The sequence below is a fragment of the Embiotoca jacksoni genome, unplaced genomic scaffold (assembly GCF_022577435.1).
Source record: "Embiotoca jacksoni isolate LCO1_2020_lvr unplaced genomic scaffold, fEmbJac1.0.p SCAF_21, whole genome shotgun sequence".
NCBI classification, from domain to species: Eukaryota; Metazoa; Chordata; class Actinopteri; family Embiotocidae; genus Embiotoca; species Embiotoca jacksoni.
The window spans coordinates 5,072,844-5,092,348 of NW_027185352.1; the positions used below are offsets into that span (position 1 = coordinate 5,072,844).

Genomic DNA, 19,505 nt, shown 5'->3' on the forward strand with positions numbered 1-19,505 from the left:
GAGGAGGAACTTAAGTATTAACTTTTGCAACATGTTATCATTCAACGTTGTACATTCATTTTAACTCAATCTATATATATAATTTTGTTTTTTCCCAGGGAGTGACTTATCTTACCTGTATCTCACAAGGCCTTGAGTGAAGGGCTCAACCACAATCTTTGATTAGATTGTTTGGCGGTCTTGCAATCGGTTTATTTGAGTAAAATCAACAAAGTGTAAAAAATTATTAGAAAATAAAAAAAATGATGAATGGAATTGAAATAAATCCAATCTAACCTAACCTTAATCTTTAACCTTAAAAATAAATCATCCATCAACCAAAGGCCATGATAAATCCTTAACCAACATAATCTTGATAGGGTGGAATACTCATAACAGTGTCGTTACAACACGTCATGACATTCCCAACAAAAATTAATAAACACAATATTCATAACAATCTAACAATTCTATTGGATGATATAGTATTTGCATAAACATAAATTGTAATTTTTCTCAGAAAACAAAACTTATTTGAAGAAACAACATGTCTTTGTATAAAGATCAAGTGCAACTTTTCAATACAGATGTCACCCTCAAGTTTTGTAATTGTACACAGTTCAGAATCAGAATCAGAATCGCTTTATTGGCCATGTATGTTGACACATATAAGGAATTTGTCTCCAGTTTTAGGTTCGCTCTCAGCATCCAAAAAAAACCAAAACAGACAGACATAAATAGACATGTAAAACATAAATAGACATATTTACACAATAGAAATGAATGAATATATACACATATACACCTAAAACAATGGTGCAATCACACCTAGTGCAAATTGTGCTGATGCGGTTGGGAGTAGTGCAAAAAGGTCCAGTGCTGTAGAACATGTTGACTGTTTAGCAGAGTGACGACCTGCGGATAAAAACTGTTCTTGTTCCTGGTGATCTGTAGCGCCTACCAGAGGGGAGGAGCTGAAACAGAGGGTGTCCAGGGTGTGATGGATCTGCAGAGATGCTACCAGCCCGTTTCCTGACTCTAGATGTGTGTAAGTCCTGAATGGAGGGCAGGTCGGCACCGATGATTTTCTCTGCAGTCCTAACTGTCCGTTGTCGTCTGTTCCTGTCCTGTTTGGTGGCCGAGCCAAACCAGACGGTGATGGAAGTGCAGAGAACAGACTGGATTATGGCTGAGTAGAACCGGATCAGCAGTTCCTGGGGCAGGTTGAGCTTCCTGAGCTGCCGCAGGAAGTACATTCGTTGCTGGGCTTTCTTGATGATGGAGTTGATGTTGGACTCCCACTTCAGGTTCTGGGACATTGTGGATCCCAGAAACCTGAAGGTTTCCACAGCAGACACAGTGCTATTGAGGATGGTGATGGGGGGTAGTGGTGGGGGGGCTCCTCCTAAACTCCACTATCATTTCCACAGTCTTGAGCGAGTTCAGCTCCAGGTGGTTCTGACTGCACCAGGGAGCCAGCTGTTCAACCTCCCGTCTTTGTCCCATTTTTGTAGTTGAGGTGACGCTGTTAGCTTCCTTCAATCTTGCAAAATGGGTGTATCACACAGGAAACAATAGTTAAGGTCATGTCCACAGAAGCTGGTTTGGGCAGGCATTCTGCAAAGTGTGATGTAAGGTCACTTCAACACCAATCTGTGGATTCAAAAGGTCAATTTTGCTCTGTACAAGAGAAACTTCAAACATGAAATAAAATGCAACTCTCAACATAGGACATCCGCTAAACCTGTCTGTGGGATTTTGAATAGTTCTGTTCGTGTGGGCTTTTGTTCACCGAAGCCACATAAATAGCCCTCCGTGGGCTGCACTGCTCTTAGACCTGGTTTGAGGTGCCAAAGTGCAGGCTCAATTTGACCTAATTTTACCCAAATAGCACTGAACGGTCACATCTTTAATAGGACACCTTCTGATGCCTTGTTCTGCCCAGTGCAGCGCAGCTGGGTTCACATATAATGCCAATGCACCTGGATCTGTGCTGCGCCATAGAAATAGAGCCTGTAGAGTTAAAGGGTGGGACAAGCCTTGTTTTTTTCCTGACATTTCTAATGTCATTCATAAACCTAGGCATGGCTGACGGGTTCCAGTACTGACTGTCTTGTTTTTAGACTATTGAGAAACAAATGTTCTTCTCTAACCACAACAGCAGAGTCTGAGTATTATATTTCAGTTACTACTGTCAGAGCTATTTCTGTTAATGTTGGCATGTATTATTTTGTTAGATGTTTTGCAATGTTCTTTTTTGGACTCCTGGTAGCAGTAATTGAATGCACATGGGTGTGTGGGTTATTGCATATACAGGGCACAGGAAACAGCAAATAGCAAAGACGAAGCACAAGAGGGATTTAACAAAAAGAACTGCATTATATAATCAAACTTAACAAAATGGAGCGAGCTAGACAGGAACTGATGACTGAACATGTTGCAATCAAGGGCACAACAAAAAGACAAGTTAAGCAAGGTACATACAGACTAAAACTACCACTTAGCGTGACTTCATCTGGGACAGAGTTGTTGAAGAACCAGATAATTTCAGGAGAAGAGGCTGATGAGTACATTGACTGCAGTTTTGTCGCTTGTGATAAGGAGCAGGTGAGGCGGAGCTGTGACTCAGGAGAGGATGGCTCGGCACACGTTAGACAAATATTCAGAGTCACACAAACAAACACGGGGAAACGGGAAACATTAGGAATCTGAGCAAGATGATGTCTGGCTGCAGTTGTGACAATGACAGAAAGTTTTAAAACTGATTTTTATTTTGTTGAATAGTTTTAAGTCTACTTTAAAAGACTTGGAGATGGAATCATTTGGCTAGTAATGCTTTGCCTGAGGGATGCAATAATAATTGTTTGACTTCCAGATACTCAATATGAGGTTAATGACCACATTTAGCACATCAGCTAAGATCACACTCACAGACAAAATAAACATACCTCATCCTATTGGTAACTCATGTTCCTAACCACACCCATGTACCAATTCAACCCAGCTGACATTTACAGGTATGAAACTATGAAGACAAAACACCAAAACACAAAACACTAAAACACTAAAAACAAACTTCGAAACATGTTTTTACTACAGAATGTTTGAAATGCCAAAATCAAATCAAATGAAAAAATGAAATGTGTAAAACAAAACATTGTGTTATATGTGCAATGTTTATGTGTTGATCTTTTACTTTAATGAAAAACACATTGAAGGAAAAATATCGAACATTTCCTATTTAAGAGCTGGAGGGTTTGGCATTTATTATTAATAATTATGAATCTCATAATTATTAAATCTCAACATAGAAACCCAAGGAAAGAGGTGTGCTGCTTTTAAGTGTTGCCGAATATGAGGTAGCAAAAAGAATATATGAGCTCAAAAGCCTGAAGTCTGCAACACATGACCCCAATACCATTCCCTCCCCACCAAAACCAGAGACAGGCTGATACACGCTGTTACGTGGCTGATGAGGATGACTGCTAAAACTCTGTCACACCACCTTAATAAGACACACACACACACACACACACACACACACACACACACACACACACACACACACACACACACACACACACACAGTATGAAAACACCCACATCATCGTTGTTAGCAATGATGACAATGTTAGATGTAAGCCCTGAGATGATTTAAAGCTGAACACACAGAAGCTGACACACCGCTTTATTACTGCAGCAGATTGGGCCTCGCTCAGCTGAGCATGCTCTACGGTCTGCTTGTGAATGTGGGACAATATTAAGGATCTCTGCAGTAGCTGACTTATTATTCGACAGATCTGGGCTATTTCCCTTGAGCCAGAGGGACTTCCTCAAGCAAAGTGTTTTCTCCCTCAAAGGCTCTCGCACTACTCAGCAGTGCTCTGCTGAGGCTGGAAGCCAGAATTATACATATAGTTTTTGGAGTGATTTAGCCGTGCTTTAGTTTGGCTCAGATTTTGCACTTTACTATCTTCTCCTGTCTTCATTGCAGTGAGGAATCAGCAGGAAACTCATCTGGTTCAGCCACTTAATTAGTTTGCAGAGACTGTTTGTTTGACTGTGTCTGCAAAATCTGATGTTTGGCTCTTCCTGATGGTGATTTAAACTGTATTTATTCCTCTGTATTATTAAATAAGAGTTAACACACACTTAAACACATAAGCTATTTACTTCATGATGAATGTGTGATTGTGGTTTCATGACCAAACACTAACTGCCATCACATTGTGATTCTAATATTGTGAAATCCTGATTGGTACATGGGTGAATGTGTGACATCACCCTTTTTCTAACTGGAGCTAGCCAAGAGCACAGAGAAAAATACAAATACATTTTTTAACAAAAAACAACAAAACCCCATTACTAATGAGACTGATTCAGAGAATTCCCTTCCAGAACCTGTGAAAATGTATTGTTGTGATTGGTCTCTAATTTGATCTCATGTCCAATAGACCGACAGGAAGTTATAGGCTAAAATACATATAAATTAGTTTGTGGTGTTTTCATTCATTTGGATTTACAGCAATAATCATTTGGGGATTTCAATAGTTTCTATGGTACTTAATAAAGACATTGTTTTGTGAGTACTTTATCTTGGTATCACAAATATCCCCACTGGAACTTGACACTGCGACTTCATCAACCACGTGAAGCAGCGACGCCTGCAGTCGTGCGTAAAGACTGCAACATCAACCGCTGCACGAGCCGAGAGAAGCTGACATGATGGAGTAGAGGTGAGCCGGTGCGGAGTAAACAGAGCTCAAATTAGGGGCACAGTGGGTGGAGTTAAAGATGCTGTATGTACAGTAGAAGTTGTTGCCCTCACACGCTGAAGTCATGCGTAATAAGCGCGACCGCGGCCGGTGAGGAGGATGCTGGATCATGAGGCAGGAGTCGACATGCGACTGGTCCATCAGATCAACACAGGTATGAAAATTCAGGCCGGGGGCGAACACATGGGATGCAGCAAGGCGGGAGAAAATCCGGACAACCAGGTCTTCTGTTTGCAATGTCAAGAAGAGGTGCGGGTTTGTCCGGGAAGCCCGCGCAGTCCGCGGCGCGCCATCGCGACGCGCCTCTCCTCCGGGTCCACAGGTAAAGGCATCATATGCAGCATGTGGGGCTAGAAAAGAAAGGAAAATGCACACTGTCTGTTTCCCTGATTAATACTGTTTAATCATTTGTGTCCTGATTTATGTGCTGAAATGAGGGTGCTAAATCAACTCAGAGACGTAGTGGAACACCTCTTTCTCTCTAGAAATAATGAATTTCAACAGATATACAAATTTGATTAAAAAAAAAAAATTGTCCACGAGTTGTTGTTTTTTTGCTGTAGCTTTCAAAGTGGGGTGCAGGGTCCTCGGAAAAAAATATAATTGTATTTAGTAGCTCATACCAGAGAAACTCCCATCCCAACCACACACTAATACTTTTTATGTTCAAATGTTTATGGGTGAAATGATCATCTGAGGCACTGTATCAGAGCATGGGTGCTATTTTTCAATGAACATTTTGCTGTGGTGTTATTCATTCATCTGATGATATATTATGGATGTAGCTGGAAGCTGCTCAGAGGCTGGTATGGTTTGCAAAGTCCTCGTGCTGACTTCCCATAGCTTTGGAAATAAATGATACCTGCAGCATTATCTCCAAACATGGAGTGCTCAAGCTAAAAAAGACTCCCAGTCAGTGATAAATGTCTGCACTGTGCTGCAGTTGCTCTTTTTTGATGCAGCTGTAGGTGTTAGACGAGAGAGGAAATACGAGTTCTCTCTAACGGTTCTCCTTATTGTTAAATGAAAGAAGGGTTTGTGTTCAGTTCTCAGTCCAAAGCAAAGCAGTGACTGCAGTGCCAGAGAAAATCTTTTCCTCTGCTGAGACAGATTAATGATTTGACCTCCATCTCCCCTGATAGTTTGCTGTTCCATATTAGGACTTCAGTTTCCACTGTTAAGGTTATTTTTTTAATTGACCTTGGAACCTGTTAATACTGTATATGTACTGCTGGCTACATTGTTATTGAGTTATTAACTTTCTATGATGGTGTTAAGAGAGCAGTACACAGGCATGTCATGTTTTAATGCAGTTTGGTTGAACTCCAGCATTAGTCAAAAAGTTATGCCCCAATTATTGCTGCTTGAAATTGAATCAGTGCTTACTATATCAGCTAATTTGTTGACAACAGTGGGGGGCGATTTAATATTTTTGTAGTAATTTTATGTCATTGTACTGCAGTTCTGACTTTATACCATACATGCTGCGGGACTAAATGATATTAATATTACCAATAGATCAAATGAGTATGTTGAAGATGTCGCTTATAATGACGAACCAACAGAGAATTCTTACTAAAATTTGTGCTTCCCCCATTTTTGTATAATCAAATTGTTTGTTTTGATTCAGCAGCTCACAAATTTTAAGATTTTGCTTCAATTTCCTGTTGTTTTGTTTGAAAAAGCTCTGATAAACTTACATTCCATTACCTGCCCAGCAACAAACAGCCAAGTCAGCATTTACCTGGTGGACAAAGTGGAGCATTTAGCAGCAAAATATGCCCTCTAAGGAGTTGGTGGAGACCAAAACATAGCGAAAAGGAAAGTAAATATTGAACAACATCACCAGTTAGTTAGAAACATAACTCCAAAATAATGCTAATGTTCATCACAAATTTGCAGTGGCTGCAATTAAACAACAAAATCACGCTGGTTTAATTTTAATAGTTTGTGCTAAGGCTGCTAACTTATTACCGGTCTAGAAAATACATTTGACCATTTTCTTCAATGCTGTAAATTATGATACTACATGTAGTTTTATTTTACTGCACTTTTTAGTTCCACAAAAGTTGTAAAAACAAAATGCAATGTGCAACGCGCCAGTTCAATCACACTCCATAAATCCAGCAGTTATCAGAAACTCAAGTTAGTGTGTGCTACAGACTCTCTCAGGGTTTGGGGCAAGATTTCTTAAAGATTATGTGGGTTAGTGAAGGATTTTCTTTCCTGTTAGTCTTCCAGGGTTATGGGCTCATTACACTGCTGGTGTTATGAATTTAATTTGCAGCATTCTGTTACAGTCAGTGATTCTATTCCTTCTATATAGCAATTGATAGAGTGAGCCTCTAAAGCTGCCAAACTCACAGATCTTATTCACTTAACTCTTCCAAGGTCAATTTATTTTCCTCCTTTGTGTAACTCAGAGTGGTTCCTGTAGCGCTGCAGGGTCATGGAGTTTCTCAAGCCCTCAAGAACCGCACGGTGCAGTGGCTTAGTAGACAGATATATGGTACTTTGGGAATCAAAAACAACTTTTTTTTGCCATACATTACAAAAGCAATGGCTGTAAAACCAACCAGTGGCCAGCTTGTCAAAACATGAATGGTCATGTAAGTTGCTTAGGATAAAATCCTCCATCTTATGTGTGATCTGTCCTCCTGCCGTAGACCGTGAGCCCAGCAGTAGCAGCTACAATGTCTCTTCAGGAACCTTCTACAGCTGTGTCAGTCAGATCACCATTGGTAAGTGCAATTTGTTTAAGACTTTTTGTTGAAGAAGAAAATCCTCTATGTTTAGCTCTCGTGGACATTATTTAGCACCCAATACATTCCTAAAAATGGAAACCCTGTATGACGCTATTAGCTTGCTATTGCTTTAAAGTATATATATTTAATGTTATTGTAATTGTAGAAATTCATTTATTATTTTTTATCATTGTAGTGCAATACAGCCAGGTACCACATAAAGTGTGTAATAGTGTCTTGACCAGTTCACTAGAGCACAGCGAGTATTGTGACAATTAGCCTGGCCTCATTAAGCTGTGTCTCACATTTTGTACTTGTTTGCTTACACTCATGGTTTTGAGTGCATAAGTGTGTTCACACAGTCAAGTATGGAAACACGCAGTGTACTATGAGTACCCCGCTGGTGAACTGAAAACAGTCCACAAATTGAGCATAGAACATGAGACACTTTTCACCTGCAACAATCACCATTATGGCTACGTAGCAAAAAGGGAGGGATCACCCATTTTTAATCTGGGAAAGCTTTACTATGCCAATACAAATTGTACACGTCCAGTGTTTATTTTTCACGAAGTGCCACTATACTGCTGTTAGACATAAGTCATCAGTATGCTAATTATGTGTAAAACAGAGGGCACACAATTATGTTCATTCTTTGGCAAAATAAGTAAATGAAGTAGGCAGATAGTTTGGCCGGTGATGCATTCACATGTTACGGTCATTTCCGGCAAGTACAGAATGGCAGTGCGATTTGAGACATCACTACCCTGTCGAAATTCATGCAGTACACAAGTAAGTGTACTAACATGTAAGTGTACTAAGTGAAGTATGTGGTTTAAGACACATCTGTAGATATATGTCACATGACCATTATATGACAGAAGTCATTTGACAACTTCAAGTCCTAAAAAAATACTAAAGCTTTGTTACAAATGGCCTACTTCCCTTACTAACCTAACAAACAGTGCTCTTACATGTTAGGACTCTTACTTGTATCGTACTTGAATTTCGACAGGGTTGTTTCGTGAAGCTGCACACTGCCATACTGTACTTATGGGAAAATGCTGTAACATTTGAATGCATCACCTGCCCACCTATATGCTGGCTTTAATTATTTTACCCAGAAATGTACGTGTTTTAGTGCCTTCTGTTTAACACACTCAATAAACACACTGATGGTAGAGTAGAGTACAGTAGTATGGTGATAGTTAGTGAAAAATAAATACTTCTGTGCTGTGTTCAGCAGCAGCTGCAGCTTTCTTAGTCACCTTAATTTGAAAATACTTAATGGCGGTGGTCCCTCCCTTTCTGCTTTGTAGCCAAGATGGCGACTGTTGTGTGTGGAAAGTGTCCAGCGTTTCACACTCAATTTATTTTTTGAGTTCATCATCTGGGTACTTATAATGTACTGCATGTTTCCATACTCGTTGGCTTGAAAGCTCTTGCGCACTCCAAATAGTGAGTGCTAGCACGTACGTACACCATTTTGAACACAGCTTAAGAAGGTCTGTGTGGTTTAATGGGTAAAACAGTCTACTTTCACTCGAGGTCATTGTTTATAGTCCCTGAGAAAGCAGTGTGGATAGGTTTAAAGAAATCTTTTTTTATCGAAGCAGTTTTGCTACTTAACAATAAGCACATGGTTTTATTTTCCCAAAGCAAATGGTTTCTGATCCCTTTTGAAGCCAAGCTGTGACACTGGCACACTCCCTTTTAGTGGCCTGGCAGGTGGATTACGTCCTTTAACGTGATACCAGGTTGCTCAATATGGCTTATGTGTTAGATTTACCCCGTTCCAGCTATTTGTTTGTTATCAGAATACCTCATGTGAATCGAGTTGCACAGAACCAAAGGAAAGGTTGGTCCTTCCATGGAGACACTTTTTAACCGTCCAAACCACACACACACTGTAGGCACACAGCAGTAACCACGGCTTCACCCTACAGGACGTTTCACTTTCAAAAAGATTTACATAACATCATTGAACTTCATGGGCTGGTCAGCACAGAGAAAAGAGGTATGCCGCTATCAGCTCAGTCAAACAAGAATGTTTACTTTCAGAGCAGACATTTTAGACTGGTGCAGTGCTAAATGGGACAATGATGAAATACATTCATATTGTTGTTCTGTTTTGCGCACCATTGTGGTATTAATCTAAATGAACACTGATCCCATATCTTATGTCAGGTCAACTCATTCAATTGTGAAGCAAGTATGATTGGCTAATTATTAAAGTATCCTGTGGAGATTTTGATGAGTGGATGCACATGTGTGAGAATGTACTTGCACAGCTTTTCCACTTTCACTTTTTTTGTTAAGAGCAATGAACACCTGGTTGGTTAGGCTGTAGAATAAGTAACAAATAATCTTATTGATGGACTGACTCTCAAATATTATATATGCCTTATAAGTTATGATGCCAAAAGGAACTGTGGTCTAGATTAAACTGATCAAAATCTACATGTCTATTTTACCCATTTACTGTTGAAGTTGATAATCACCAGAAAAAGTTAGCTATGCTTCTCTAAACGTTTGGCCACTCAGCCTGACCAGTTAAACCCTGGAAATGGGCAAACCTGCAGCAGGACTCTACCACAGAAACCCCAAGATTAACCAAAATACATTGTTCTCTAGTTCGTTCGTTCAGATTTTGACAGCAGGGACAGGTGTAGGGGGAACTAAAAGGTAGGATTTGTTAAGCAGTAGGAAAATAAAAAGATTTCTCCTGACATAAAAGTTTGTTTGTATGTCAGGGGATGTTGACAGTAAATGGTGCATTGTTGACGAAGCTGTCTGAAATCATTCTCATCGCACAAAACTGCAAGCTCCTGCCATTTGCAATATCCAGGCCTTGCTTTTTGACATTTTTTGGATGAATATTCCAGCGTTGTGTGGTTAGTGGGAGCTATAGGCTGTGACAGCTCAGAGTTCAGCTCAGGCTGCTGCTGCTGCTGCATGCAGGTGTTCTTCTCTCTGTGCTAAATAAAAAAAAAAACTAACGAAGTGGCGAGGGACAGCTTTGGACCATTGAGACTCACCCTGTTGGTTTTACAAAGGGAAAGATATATTGTCTTTCCCTGCACTCTGAGATCAAAAAGAGTTAGTGCCCTGCCTGTAATTTAAAAGTCGTGGCCGTTCTTTGAGAGGAAAATACAAGTCAGCATCACTGTGGCTTCTTAAAAGTTCTAATCGATTATAATCTTGCATTAATTCCATCCACCTCCACTGTTGTTGAAATGTACTGCAGTTGTGAAGTTAATAGACAGCGTTAATCTTCACCCTGAGGTAGAGATGAAGTGAAGGATAACATGAAAAATAATCAAATGCATTGTGTTGAAATTTCTGTAGCGCTGCCTCCGCGGCCACAACTCAACACATAGAAACCTTATTTTTGTTTTCTCTGCTAAGGTGAGGTTTGTTTGTTTGTTTGTCTGTCAGCAGGATTATAGAAAAAAACTACATGCCGGATTTTCATTAAACTTTGAAGGAAGGTATGGGCCAAGAAAGAACCCATTGGATTTTGGAGCTGATGCAAATGACAGGGTGGATCCAAGAATCCACTTCCATTAACAGCGTGAGATAGGGCATTTGGCCTTTTAAATGCCATCCAGCAAATGGCAGAAAAAGCGACAAAACACAGGCAATTCTAGAAACATGATGAGTCCATATTACAAACTATGTACATTCATGGATATTTGCTCAGACCTCATACAGCAAGCAGTCATTATGGAGCAAATGGGCACAGTGGTTTCATTGGGGAGAACCAATAGTTTTGGTTTGGTTTTGGAATCCTGATATTAATCATGGTTGCAGTTGCAGATTTAAATGTCTTAGAAGAGGGCGTGGCTATTAGGATCGGCGGAGGTCTGCGCTCTCTAAGTAACCCTTTCGTCTGTGATATGTTTGATTTTTTGATATGAGAAAGGATACATGCTCAAATTTTCCAGACTTGTGTGGGACCTTTTTAAAAACAGATAATCTGACCGACAATCACTTCGACTGGTGATTTGCTGGTAAAGCAGCTGCTCCTTTCACTTTTCCTGAGGACAAACAAGTACAGTGACTTTGAGGAGAGATCCTCAACTGTGCAATTTCCTGCATCTCACTCCTCCATGTTACCAGAGGCTTTTAACCCTGTCTTCAAGAGTGATTTGAAACACCTACAGTATGAAACTCTTGCCTTCATAATTGTTTGGATGACACAGTCAGAACAAGCTTGTTTCAATCCTACACCAGCTATCTCCATGCGAGACCACGTTGGAAGGGAGTTTCCCATTACCATTAGTCTTCCATATGAAACATATTTAGCTTTGTTTACACTTTCTTTGTTCCCTACAAATTTCAGTATTCCATAGTTATGTTGTTTCCAGTGTTGTTCTACACAGTAGAAAATTGTAGAAATAGTGAAAAACCCTTAAATGAGCTGGTCTGTCCAAACTCTTGCCTGACACTACAGTACTCTGGTTAAATAACATTACAACCATACCAAAGCTCAACCAAAGCAAAGATTTTGGTGGACCATTTTTACCAAGAAGATATTGTAGAATACTTCTACCTTTCATCCTCTTCACTGTTAAGCCACAATGTCATAGGTTAATTAGCAAGACTGATTAATCACAAAACTTGATTCAGAGTCTTGCGTGAAGGGCCTTGTCCAACTAGTTATTGAATTCACTGCATTAAACAAATGTATATTTTTTCTAATGTGTAAACCGTACAAAGATTGAAAATACTCTCTAATGGAAAGAGCAGCGCTTGTCATGTAGTTGGGTACATCCAACACGATTACTGCACACATGTAGGTTTGTAATGTTATTCACCCTTTTGTGACTTAGTTTTGATCCTATATGTTACAAAAACACCTTTAATACAGCACGCGTACTTTACCTTAAATATTATATGGCTGATTTTCCTACGTATGTGTAGCACTAGTACTGCTCTGTTGCTGCAACTTCTGCATCAACCAACCGAGTCACATTAAGTACTGAAGCTCTCGGACTCTCCGTCCACCGAAAGGACTTCCTCGGGTAGTCTTCTGCAGACAATCAGCTCAAACGTGTTATTGCAGAGTGCAGCACGCGGCCCAGATACCTGCACCTGCATTTGTTTCCTTACCTCTGAGGGTGTCAGGATGTGGAGGGGCTACATATCTGGGCCTCGCTCTCCTCAGAGAGCCACGGGGGCACTTTTTTCTGATGACTGCGACATACATATTGCTTAGAACACACTATGTCCTCGCAATGTGAGTTTTAGAGGTCGTTCGGACACATGCCAGGTGTAGATTACAGCACTCCCTCCGCCTCCCTCCTTTTCAGGTGACTTTTATGGGATGTTGAGGATCGGCGTCTCAAAGCAATCATTATTGTTGATTAAAAAGCAAAAAACTACTTTCAGTTAACGGCTGTTTACTGGATGACGTTTCTGTTTGAACCATACCTGTCAGAGCTCTGCAACTACACATTGATTTTGTGGTTTTAATAAAAATAATGTCCATTTCTGAAAGTCCGAAAGTCCATCAACCTCCCTAGTGTATATTAGTTGGTCAAAACTCGACTGGAATATTATGAATATGTGATTCTATTGCCTTCATAACTCCAGGGCCATTACTTTTAAAGTGCCAGTAAATGCATAGCCAGCTGTTTTTTTAAGCTAGTTTATTGGCTTAATAAAGTTAACGAGGAAACCACCTTAATGTGACTCGATGACTTGCTGCAGCCTTAAAACAAAAAGCATTGTTTAGCCACAAACTCCTGTCAGTGTAGCAGCAACATACAGATACTGTCCAATCAAACGCACAGAAGCTGCCTCTGGTTGCTGGCTCATTTTGTCAAACAAGAAACTTTTTAGGCATTTGTCCATCAACCTGCTGAAATATTCTCTGCTTGTGGACACTGAATGAACGATTTGTTTTACAATGTTATGTCCGTTTGAGAATTAGAACATAAAAGATGGGAATATCAACACTAGTAAAAAGACCTACTTTTTATAAAATAGACCTATAGCACGCACACACTCCCACATGGACACACACAGACAGCCTATCGGGAGCATGAGGACTTTGGTCACCTGAGTGTCATTTTGGCCTGCTGTAAAGAATCAGCTTGACCAGCTTGACCAGCTCACAGCAGCAGCTTTCTACCTGCTTCTTTACTGCTAACAGTTTAGGGAAAGTCACCTAGTGAAACAAAAATCAGAAAAGCGAAGGTGGAGCAGAGGGAGCAGGGAGGGGGACTAAAAAAAAATAAGAGAAAGGCCCTTACTAAAGCTGCAGGTAAGTACTGCAAAATAAGCAGCTTTGTTTGATAGTAAGGGAAAAAGTCAGTCAAAAACGGCAGCTAGTACCCTAACAGAAAAAACGCATTTCCCATGTTTTCTCCATGGGACACATGTGATCACATGTAAGACACATTTTTTAAGATGTTGCATCATATGATAACATAAGGAAAATATGTGGAAACCTTTTCAAATGGGAATCTAAATGGGCATCGCTCATTACACCATGAAAATGTCCCAAAACCCCATGTTTCCCATGTTTAATGTAGTCACTTATGTGGCATTTATGTGGTTTCTCTGTTGGTGTAGTTATTGAACATTGTAATCTAAAACATTTGGATTACTTTCTGGACTGTTGCAAGTCACTCACTCCTATTTCAAACCCATAGCTTCAAATCATGTACATCTTTTTGAGTTGCGTTACCCCACACTGCAAAAGTAACTGATGCGACTATGAGACTGCAATATGATTTATCCAACCGTTCCTGCTATTTCCATCATAGAGGTCAGTAATGTGAGCTGTCCATGACAAATTGCTTTGTTTTGTACTGATCCTTTTTCCAGAATCATACCATGAAATAGGAGAGGTAATAATAAATCCCTGTAGTGTGGATGCAGCTCTGCGCACTGCAATAATGGTTATTCATGAGTGGAATTAGTTAAATCTTCTCCCTTTTATCCTCCGTAATGCCACTATGAGAACAAGGTTGTTAACTTGATAACCCCAAAACCTTTGTTCTCAGTGCTGTACTGCATCTACACGAGGTACCTATACAAATATACTCTCCTCTCCTCTAAAAGGCTCACTTCTTTGTTCCCCATAGTCTTGTTTTCATTGAAGTCCAGTAGCAACTATAGTGAGTATTTTGCTACCTAATCCATACAACAAAATTAGACTGTAAATCACAGACTGTTATAAATGTTGCAACTTATTGTAATTATTTACTGGAGGCTACTCCTTTACTATTTTTGTTTTCAAAGTTTCACCCAGCCAAAGAATTCCCTCCTATTATTTCCAGAAGAGCAATTTGACTTTCCTTGCTAAAATATATTGTACCTGACTAGTTCTCCTCCTGGGAAAACAAACAACTTGTTGCTGCTCTAGTTGTTACAAGTGCTGACTTTAGCACAAATATTTTTGGGGACACCCGGCCCAACGCGGTCACACTCCATCTTGTGAAAACCCCTTTATTCTAGGCTGTAAAGTAGCTGAGATGAGATGTACAGTAAAGCTCAGATTTCCCCCGTCCCTCCTCGTAAGAATTTATCTTCTAGCTGAATGCGAGCAGCGAGCTGGGAGGCTCAGAGACTGCCAGGCGTTCCTCTTCGCTGTTATTGATCGGGCTGTGTTTGTTCATTGCTTATGTACCTCTGAAATCTGCTGGGCTTTCTGTTTCACAGGACAGCAGGACTGGGAGGGGGAAGTGTTCCCTGGTCCCACCTGCCCCCCGGTGTGTTACATAACATCAGTGTACGGGAAGTTAGCAGAAATAGATAAATCAAAGGAATCGTCCTGTATGTTTGAGTAATGGGTGTCTTACCTGGAATCTTGTAAGCAAAATACAACTGGATCAGTTTTAATCAACTTACATATTGAGATCTTAAAGTTGCCAGAAACACTGAAAAATGTATATCAGGCTGAATTACAGTAAAAGAAATCTAAAATTATCCACAAGATTTATGCTGCAATGGTGCAACTATAACAAAAGCCTGCATAGATGTAAACATTTTTAATTTGCTTAAATAAATAATTTAACAGTTTAGGTAATACACCTCCTCTGTTTTCTTGCCAAGAATTAAATGACAAGATAAATGCTCCACTACTGTATGTTCACTTGCTACCTGCTAACATTTCTTTGTCTGTAATTTACTGTTGGGCAGGAAGCATTCAATAGAGGTTTCTTTTCTTTTCTTTATTTTCTGAAATCTGGAAATGGTGCTGATAAATATGAAACGGAACCAAAACTGTAAAGTTATAGTCCATAAAACCACAACAATTACCTGAGCAATTCTAAAGTGCTCCAGAGGTTGGAGGGCAACAGAGGTTGGTGGGAATTGTCTACGAATTTGTGACTATAAGCGACACCTACCACATTTCACACTTTGTGCATGTTGATTAATGCAGCCTTGAGGATATTTGAAAATGTTTAATCATTTAACATTTACCCAGCAATGTATGCAGTAGCCATTCTGAGCACAAGCTCCACCCACTGGACATTTTCCTGAGTTTACAGACACATACTGAAGCCTTCATTAGCAGATAAACAGTGATTGGGTCTTGTGCTGTGATTCTATTTGGTCAAGACACCATTTCCAAGGTTAATGAGCTTAATTTATAAGCAAACATGGATAAACTAACTGAGATACATGGATAAGGCTGTAGTGATAACTGCAAAGTGAACAAACCCTTTCACAATGGTATTGTGAAAGTCATCAGTGGCTTCAATAAAAGCAAATACCACTTTGAGGAAGAGGAGAAAAGCACTTGTCAGTGTTGATTTTTTAAAGAAGAAGATGAAAAAAATTGGCAGCCATGTTTGGCTCGTCCACCTCTTAAGACACTGGCCTCAGACACCTGCCAGCCCGGAGCCGAACTGGGCTGCTTCACCAGTCTCCGAGGTCTCGTGAAACAGAGAGGGAAGCCTGATGAAGAGAAATCGAAGGCCAGAGGCAAGCCGAGCTGTTTCAGCAGTCTGCTGGTCCTCTTGATGCAGAGAGAGCAGCAGAAACTGAGGCTCACAGGCGGAAGCTGAGGAGCTTCATCGTCTTTCTCATCACCAGACATCCATCTGGAAATATGCAATTATTGATGAATCATTTCAATAGAAATAATCATTTTCGTGTCATTTCAGCTTCTGCCGTCTGCTTTTGTATTTCTGATTTTAAGAATATGCTTTGTTGCCTGCCAGGCTGTATATGTTGTCATGCAAGATATCACTATTTAGTTTGCTGAAGCAGTAACATAAAGATCTACTGCTCTTCATAATCACCTTTTTTGTGACAGCAGGACCCAGTAATAACTGTAGAAATGTCTGCTGACGTTTGATGTTGACAGTTTCCACCAGTAGAGGGCAACATAGCTGAGGAGATGACTGTGTTGCTTTCTGCTGTTGTAGTCATTTATCGATCGGCATTACAAAGAGGCTGCACAGAGGCCAGAGATCCAGATAGGAAATGCAACAATATAATAAGAAGTGGATTTCTTCAGTGTCATCTTTGATATCAGATTCTTTCTTTGTTCTGATTGTGGTCCTTTGGCAGGGTTTGACCTCGGGGGTCAAGTGGCCATTGGGTTCTCCCACTGGAAGAGTCCTTTCCCACCGAGCGGCGGGAGTCTCCCCAGTCCGGACTGCGTTCACTCCGAGGCCTCCGCCGTCCCGCCCGTCAGCGAGCACCTCGAGCCGGTGTCCTGCCCGGCATCGCTGTCCATCACCCCGCTGCCCACCTGCAGTGCCAGTCAGGAGACGCTGTGTGACAGCAGCACAAGTATGTAGAGTGCCATCACAGTACACATGCTACACTCGTCTTAACCCTGAGGTTAAAGTTTTGAAAAGTGAAACGTTCAGAATGTGTCGTCATGTGGCAAAGTTGTCATCAGCAGCTGTCAATAATGTCTCTTAACCTTTTCATGTAATTCCAAACTGACTGTATGATGTTGTGATCAGGGCTCTGTGGGGGCCATACCAGCACTCAGACAGTTCCTTATGACTCTGGATGTATGTTTGGGGTTATTGTCATGTTTCAAAAGGAATTTAGGATCAGTCACGCATCTTTCTGATGGGACGGCCTGATGAAGAATCTGCCTGCGCTTCTCAGTACTGAAGAGAATCTGATCAAGTACTCAGCTCTATTTGCATGTAATACTGAATTTGTAAGCACCCACCACCACGCTTCATTGTTGCAGACATTCATCCCTGCAGTGCTCACCCGCCCTTTAGTGAACAAACCGCCTTCTGTTATTATGACAAATCCGTCCAGAGCACCAGAAAACATTTTTCTGCACCCCCAGTTTGTTGTGCATAAGTGAGTCGCTTGGCTTCTGACCAGGGTCCCACTGGTTTCTGACAGTTCGGAGCTAATTGCGATTTCAAATGGAAGTCAGCTTGACGTGCCTTTTGTCTGCTTTCCTTGAACGGCTGCTGCGATTCAAATCCTTCTTTTTTATTTTCTCTGTGCTTCTGCAGAGGAGAGCACATCTGAAAACACCTGTGTGCTGTAGTGTAAGATCTTCAGATGAATCTGCCATGTTTTCAACTACGTCACCTTTTTAATATGATTGTTTCTCACCCAATTTCATCCCTACCTGCACCGCAGTTTCTGTTTCACTTAATAATTTTGCTGAATGATTTGCACATGTTTGGTCAAAGCGTTTAATCAATCGTCTGTTACTTTATTTACTTGCTTTCTAGCATTATAGAATAATAATACGCCTTAGAGATGGGCATGTTTTTATTGTGTCAGGATAGACAAGTACAAAATGTGAACCTGTCCTTTAATATCGACTTGTTAGAGTGTGTGTGTGTGTGTGTGTGTGTGTGTGTGTGTGTGTGTGTGTGTGTGTGTGTGTGTGTGTGTGTGTGTGCATGCGTGCCCTTGAGTCTCCATCAGAGGTACACACTGACATAAGTGCCAACTGTCATTGTTTTGGGCTGCAGCAACACTGCCACAGCCAGCCCATTTCTCTGATTGGATGCTGTCATAGGAGCTTAACCTCTGATTGGCTGCCGGGGAATCCAGATTATGAATGCAGATGAGGGGCACACACCTCCCTCCTCTCTCTCTCTCTCTCTCTCTCTCTCTCTCTGTCTCTCTCTCTCTCTCTCTCTCTCTCTCTCTCTCTCGCTCCCTCTCTCTCTCTCTCTCTCTCTCTCTCTCTCTGTCTCTCCCTCTCTCTCTCTCTCTCTCTCTCTCGCTCCCTCTCTCTCTCCCTCTCTCTCTCTCTCTCTCTCTCTCTCTGTCTCTCCCTCTCTCTCTCTCTCTCTCTCTCGCTCCCTCTCTCTCTCCCTCTCTCTCTGTCTCTCTCCTCTCTCTCTGTCTCTCTCTCCCTCTCTCTCTCCCTCTCTCTCTCTCTCTGTCTCTCTCTCTCTCTCTCTCTCCTCTCTCTCTGTCTCTCTCCCTCTCTCTCTGTCTCTCTCCCTCTCTCTCTGTCTCTCTCCTCTCTCTCTGTCTCTCTCTCCCTCTCTCTCTCCCTCTCTCTCTCTCTCTGTCTCTCTCTCTCTCTCTCTGTCTCTCTCTCTCTCCCTCTCTCCCTCTCTCTCGCTCTCTTTCTCACGCTGTAAACATCCTGCTCATGCTTGTGTTTTGGTTTTTTTTCCGTCAGAGAGGATCTTTGACAGCTTTTGAGAGCTTTTCCGCTTGCCAGATTTGAGCATCTCCACTATGACCGATCCGTCCGAGTGCATGCGCGTGTGTTTGTGTGTGTGGTGATGTTGGACCGACCGCTGCAGTGATGAGGGGTGAGGAGTAAAAAGTGGGGATGCTGGTTTCCCTCGTGGGACGTCGTGTTTGTTTGTTTCCCTCAGCGAGGTTATTTGCACGCTGGGGCTGGAGGGGGAGAAGGGGTGATCGCTGTGTGTGTGTGTGTGTGTGTGTGTGTGTCTGTGGAGGAGTCGTCAGGCTGTTTTGGCATTTTCCTGCGGCTTGGCTGGGAAGCCCTCCCCCCCTCCCTCCTCTCTCTTCCCCTCTGAGGGGTGAAGCTGCCTCTCTACCTCTGCCCACCTTCACACGGTGAGTG

The 19,505-nt window shown here is 41.4% G+C and overlaps 1 protein-coding gene across 3 annotated transcripts in view; it reads left to right on the forward strand.

Moving 5' to 3' along the window:
- Positions 1 to 4,760: 4,760 nt before the first annotated feature.
- Positions 4,761 to 19,505, forward strand: part of LOC138202490 (anoctamin-4-like) — a 45,647-nt gene continuing 30,902 nt past the window's right edge. For 2 of the 3 annotated variants that reach the window (XM_069156519.1, XM_069156518.1), the window contains exon 1: positions 19,001 to 19,498. Coding sequence is in view for 1 of the 3 variants with exons in the window: in XM_069156516.1 (XP_069012617.1) it covers positions 4,854 to 5,076; positions 7,421 to 7,495; positions 17,033 to 17,257 (523 nt within the window). In the remaining 2 variants the exon portion in view is untranslated. Of the gene's footprint in view, positions 5,077 to 7,420; positions 7,496 to 17,032; positions 17,258 to 19,000; positions 19,499 to 19,505 lie in introns of those variants that run through there. The other variant, XM_069156516.1, reaches the window with a different exon arrangement.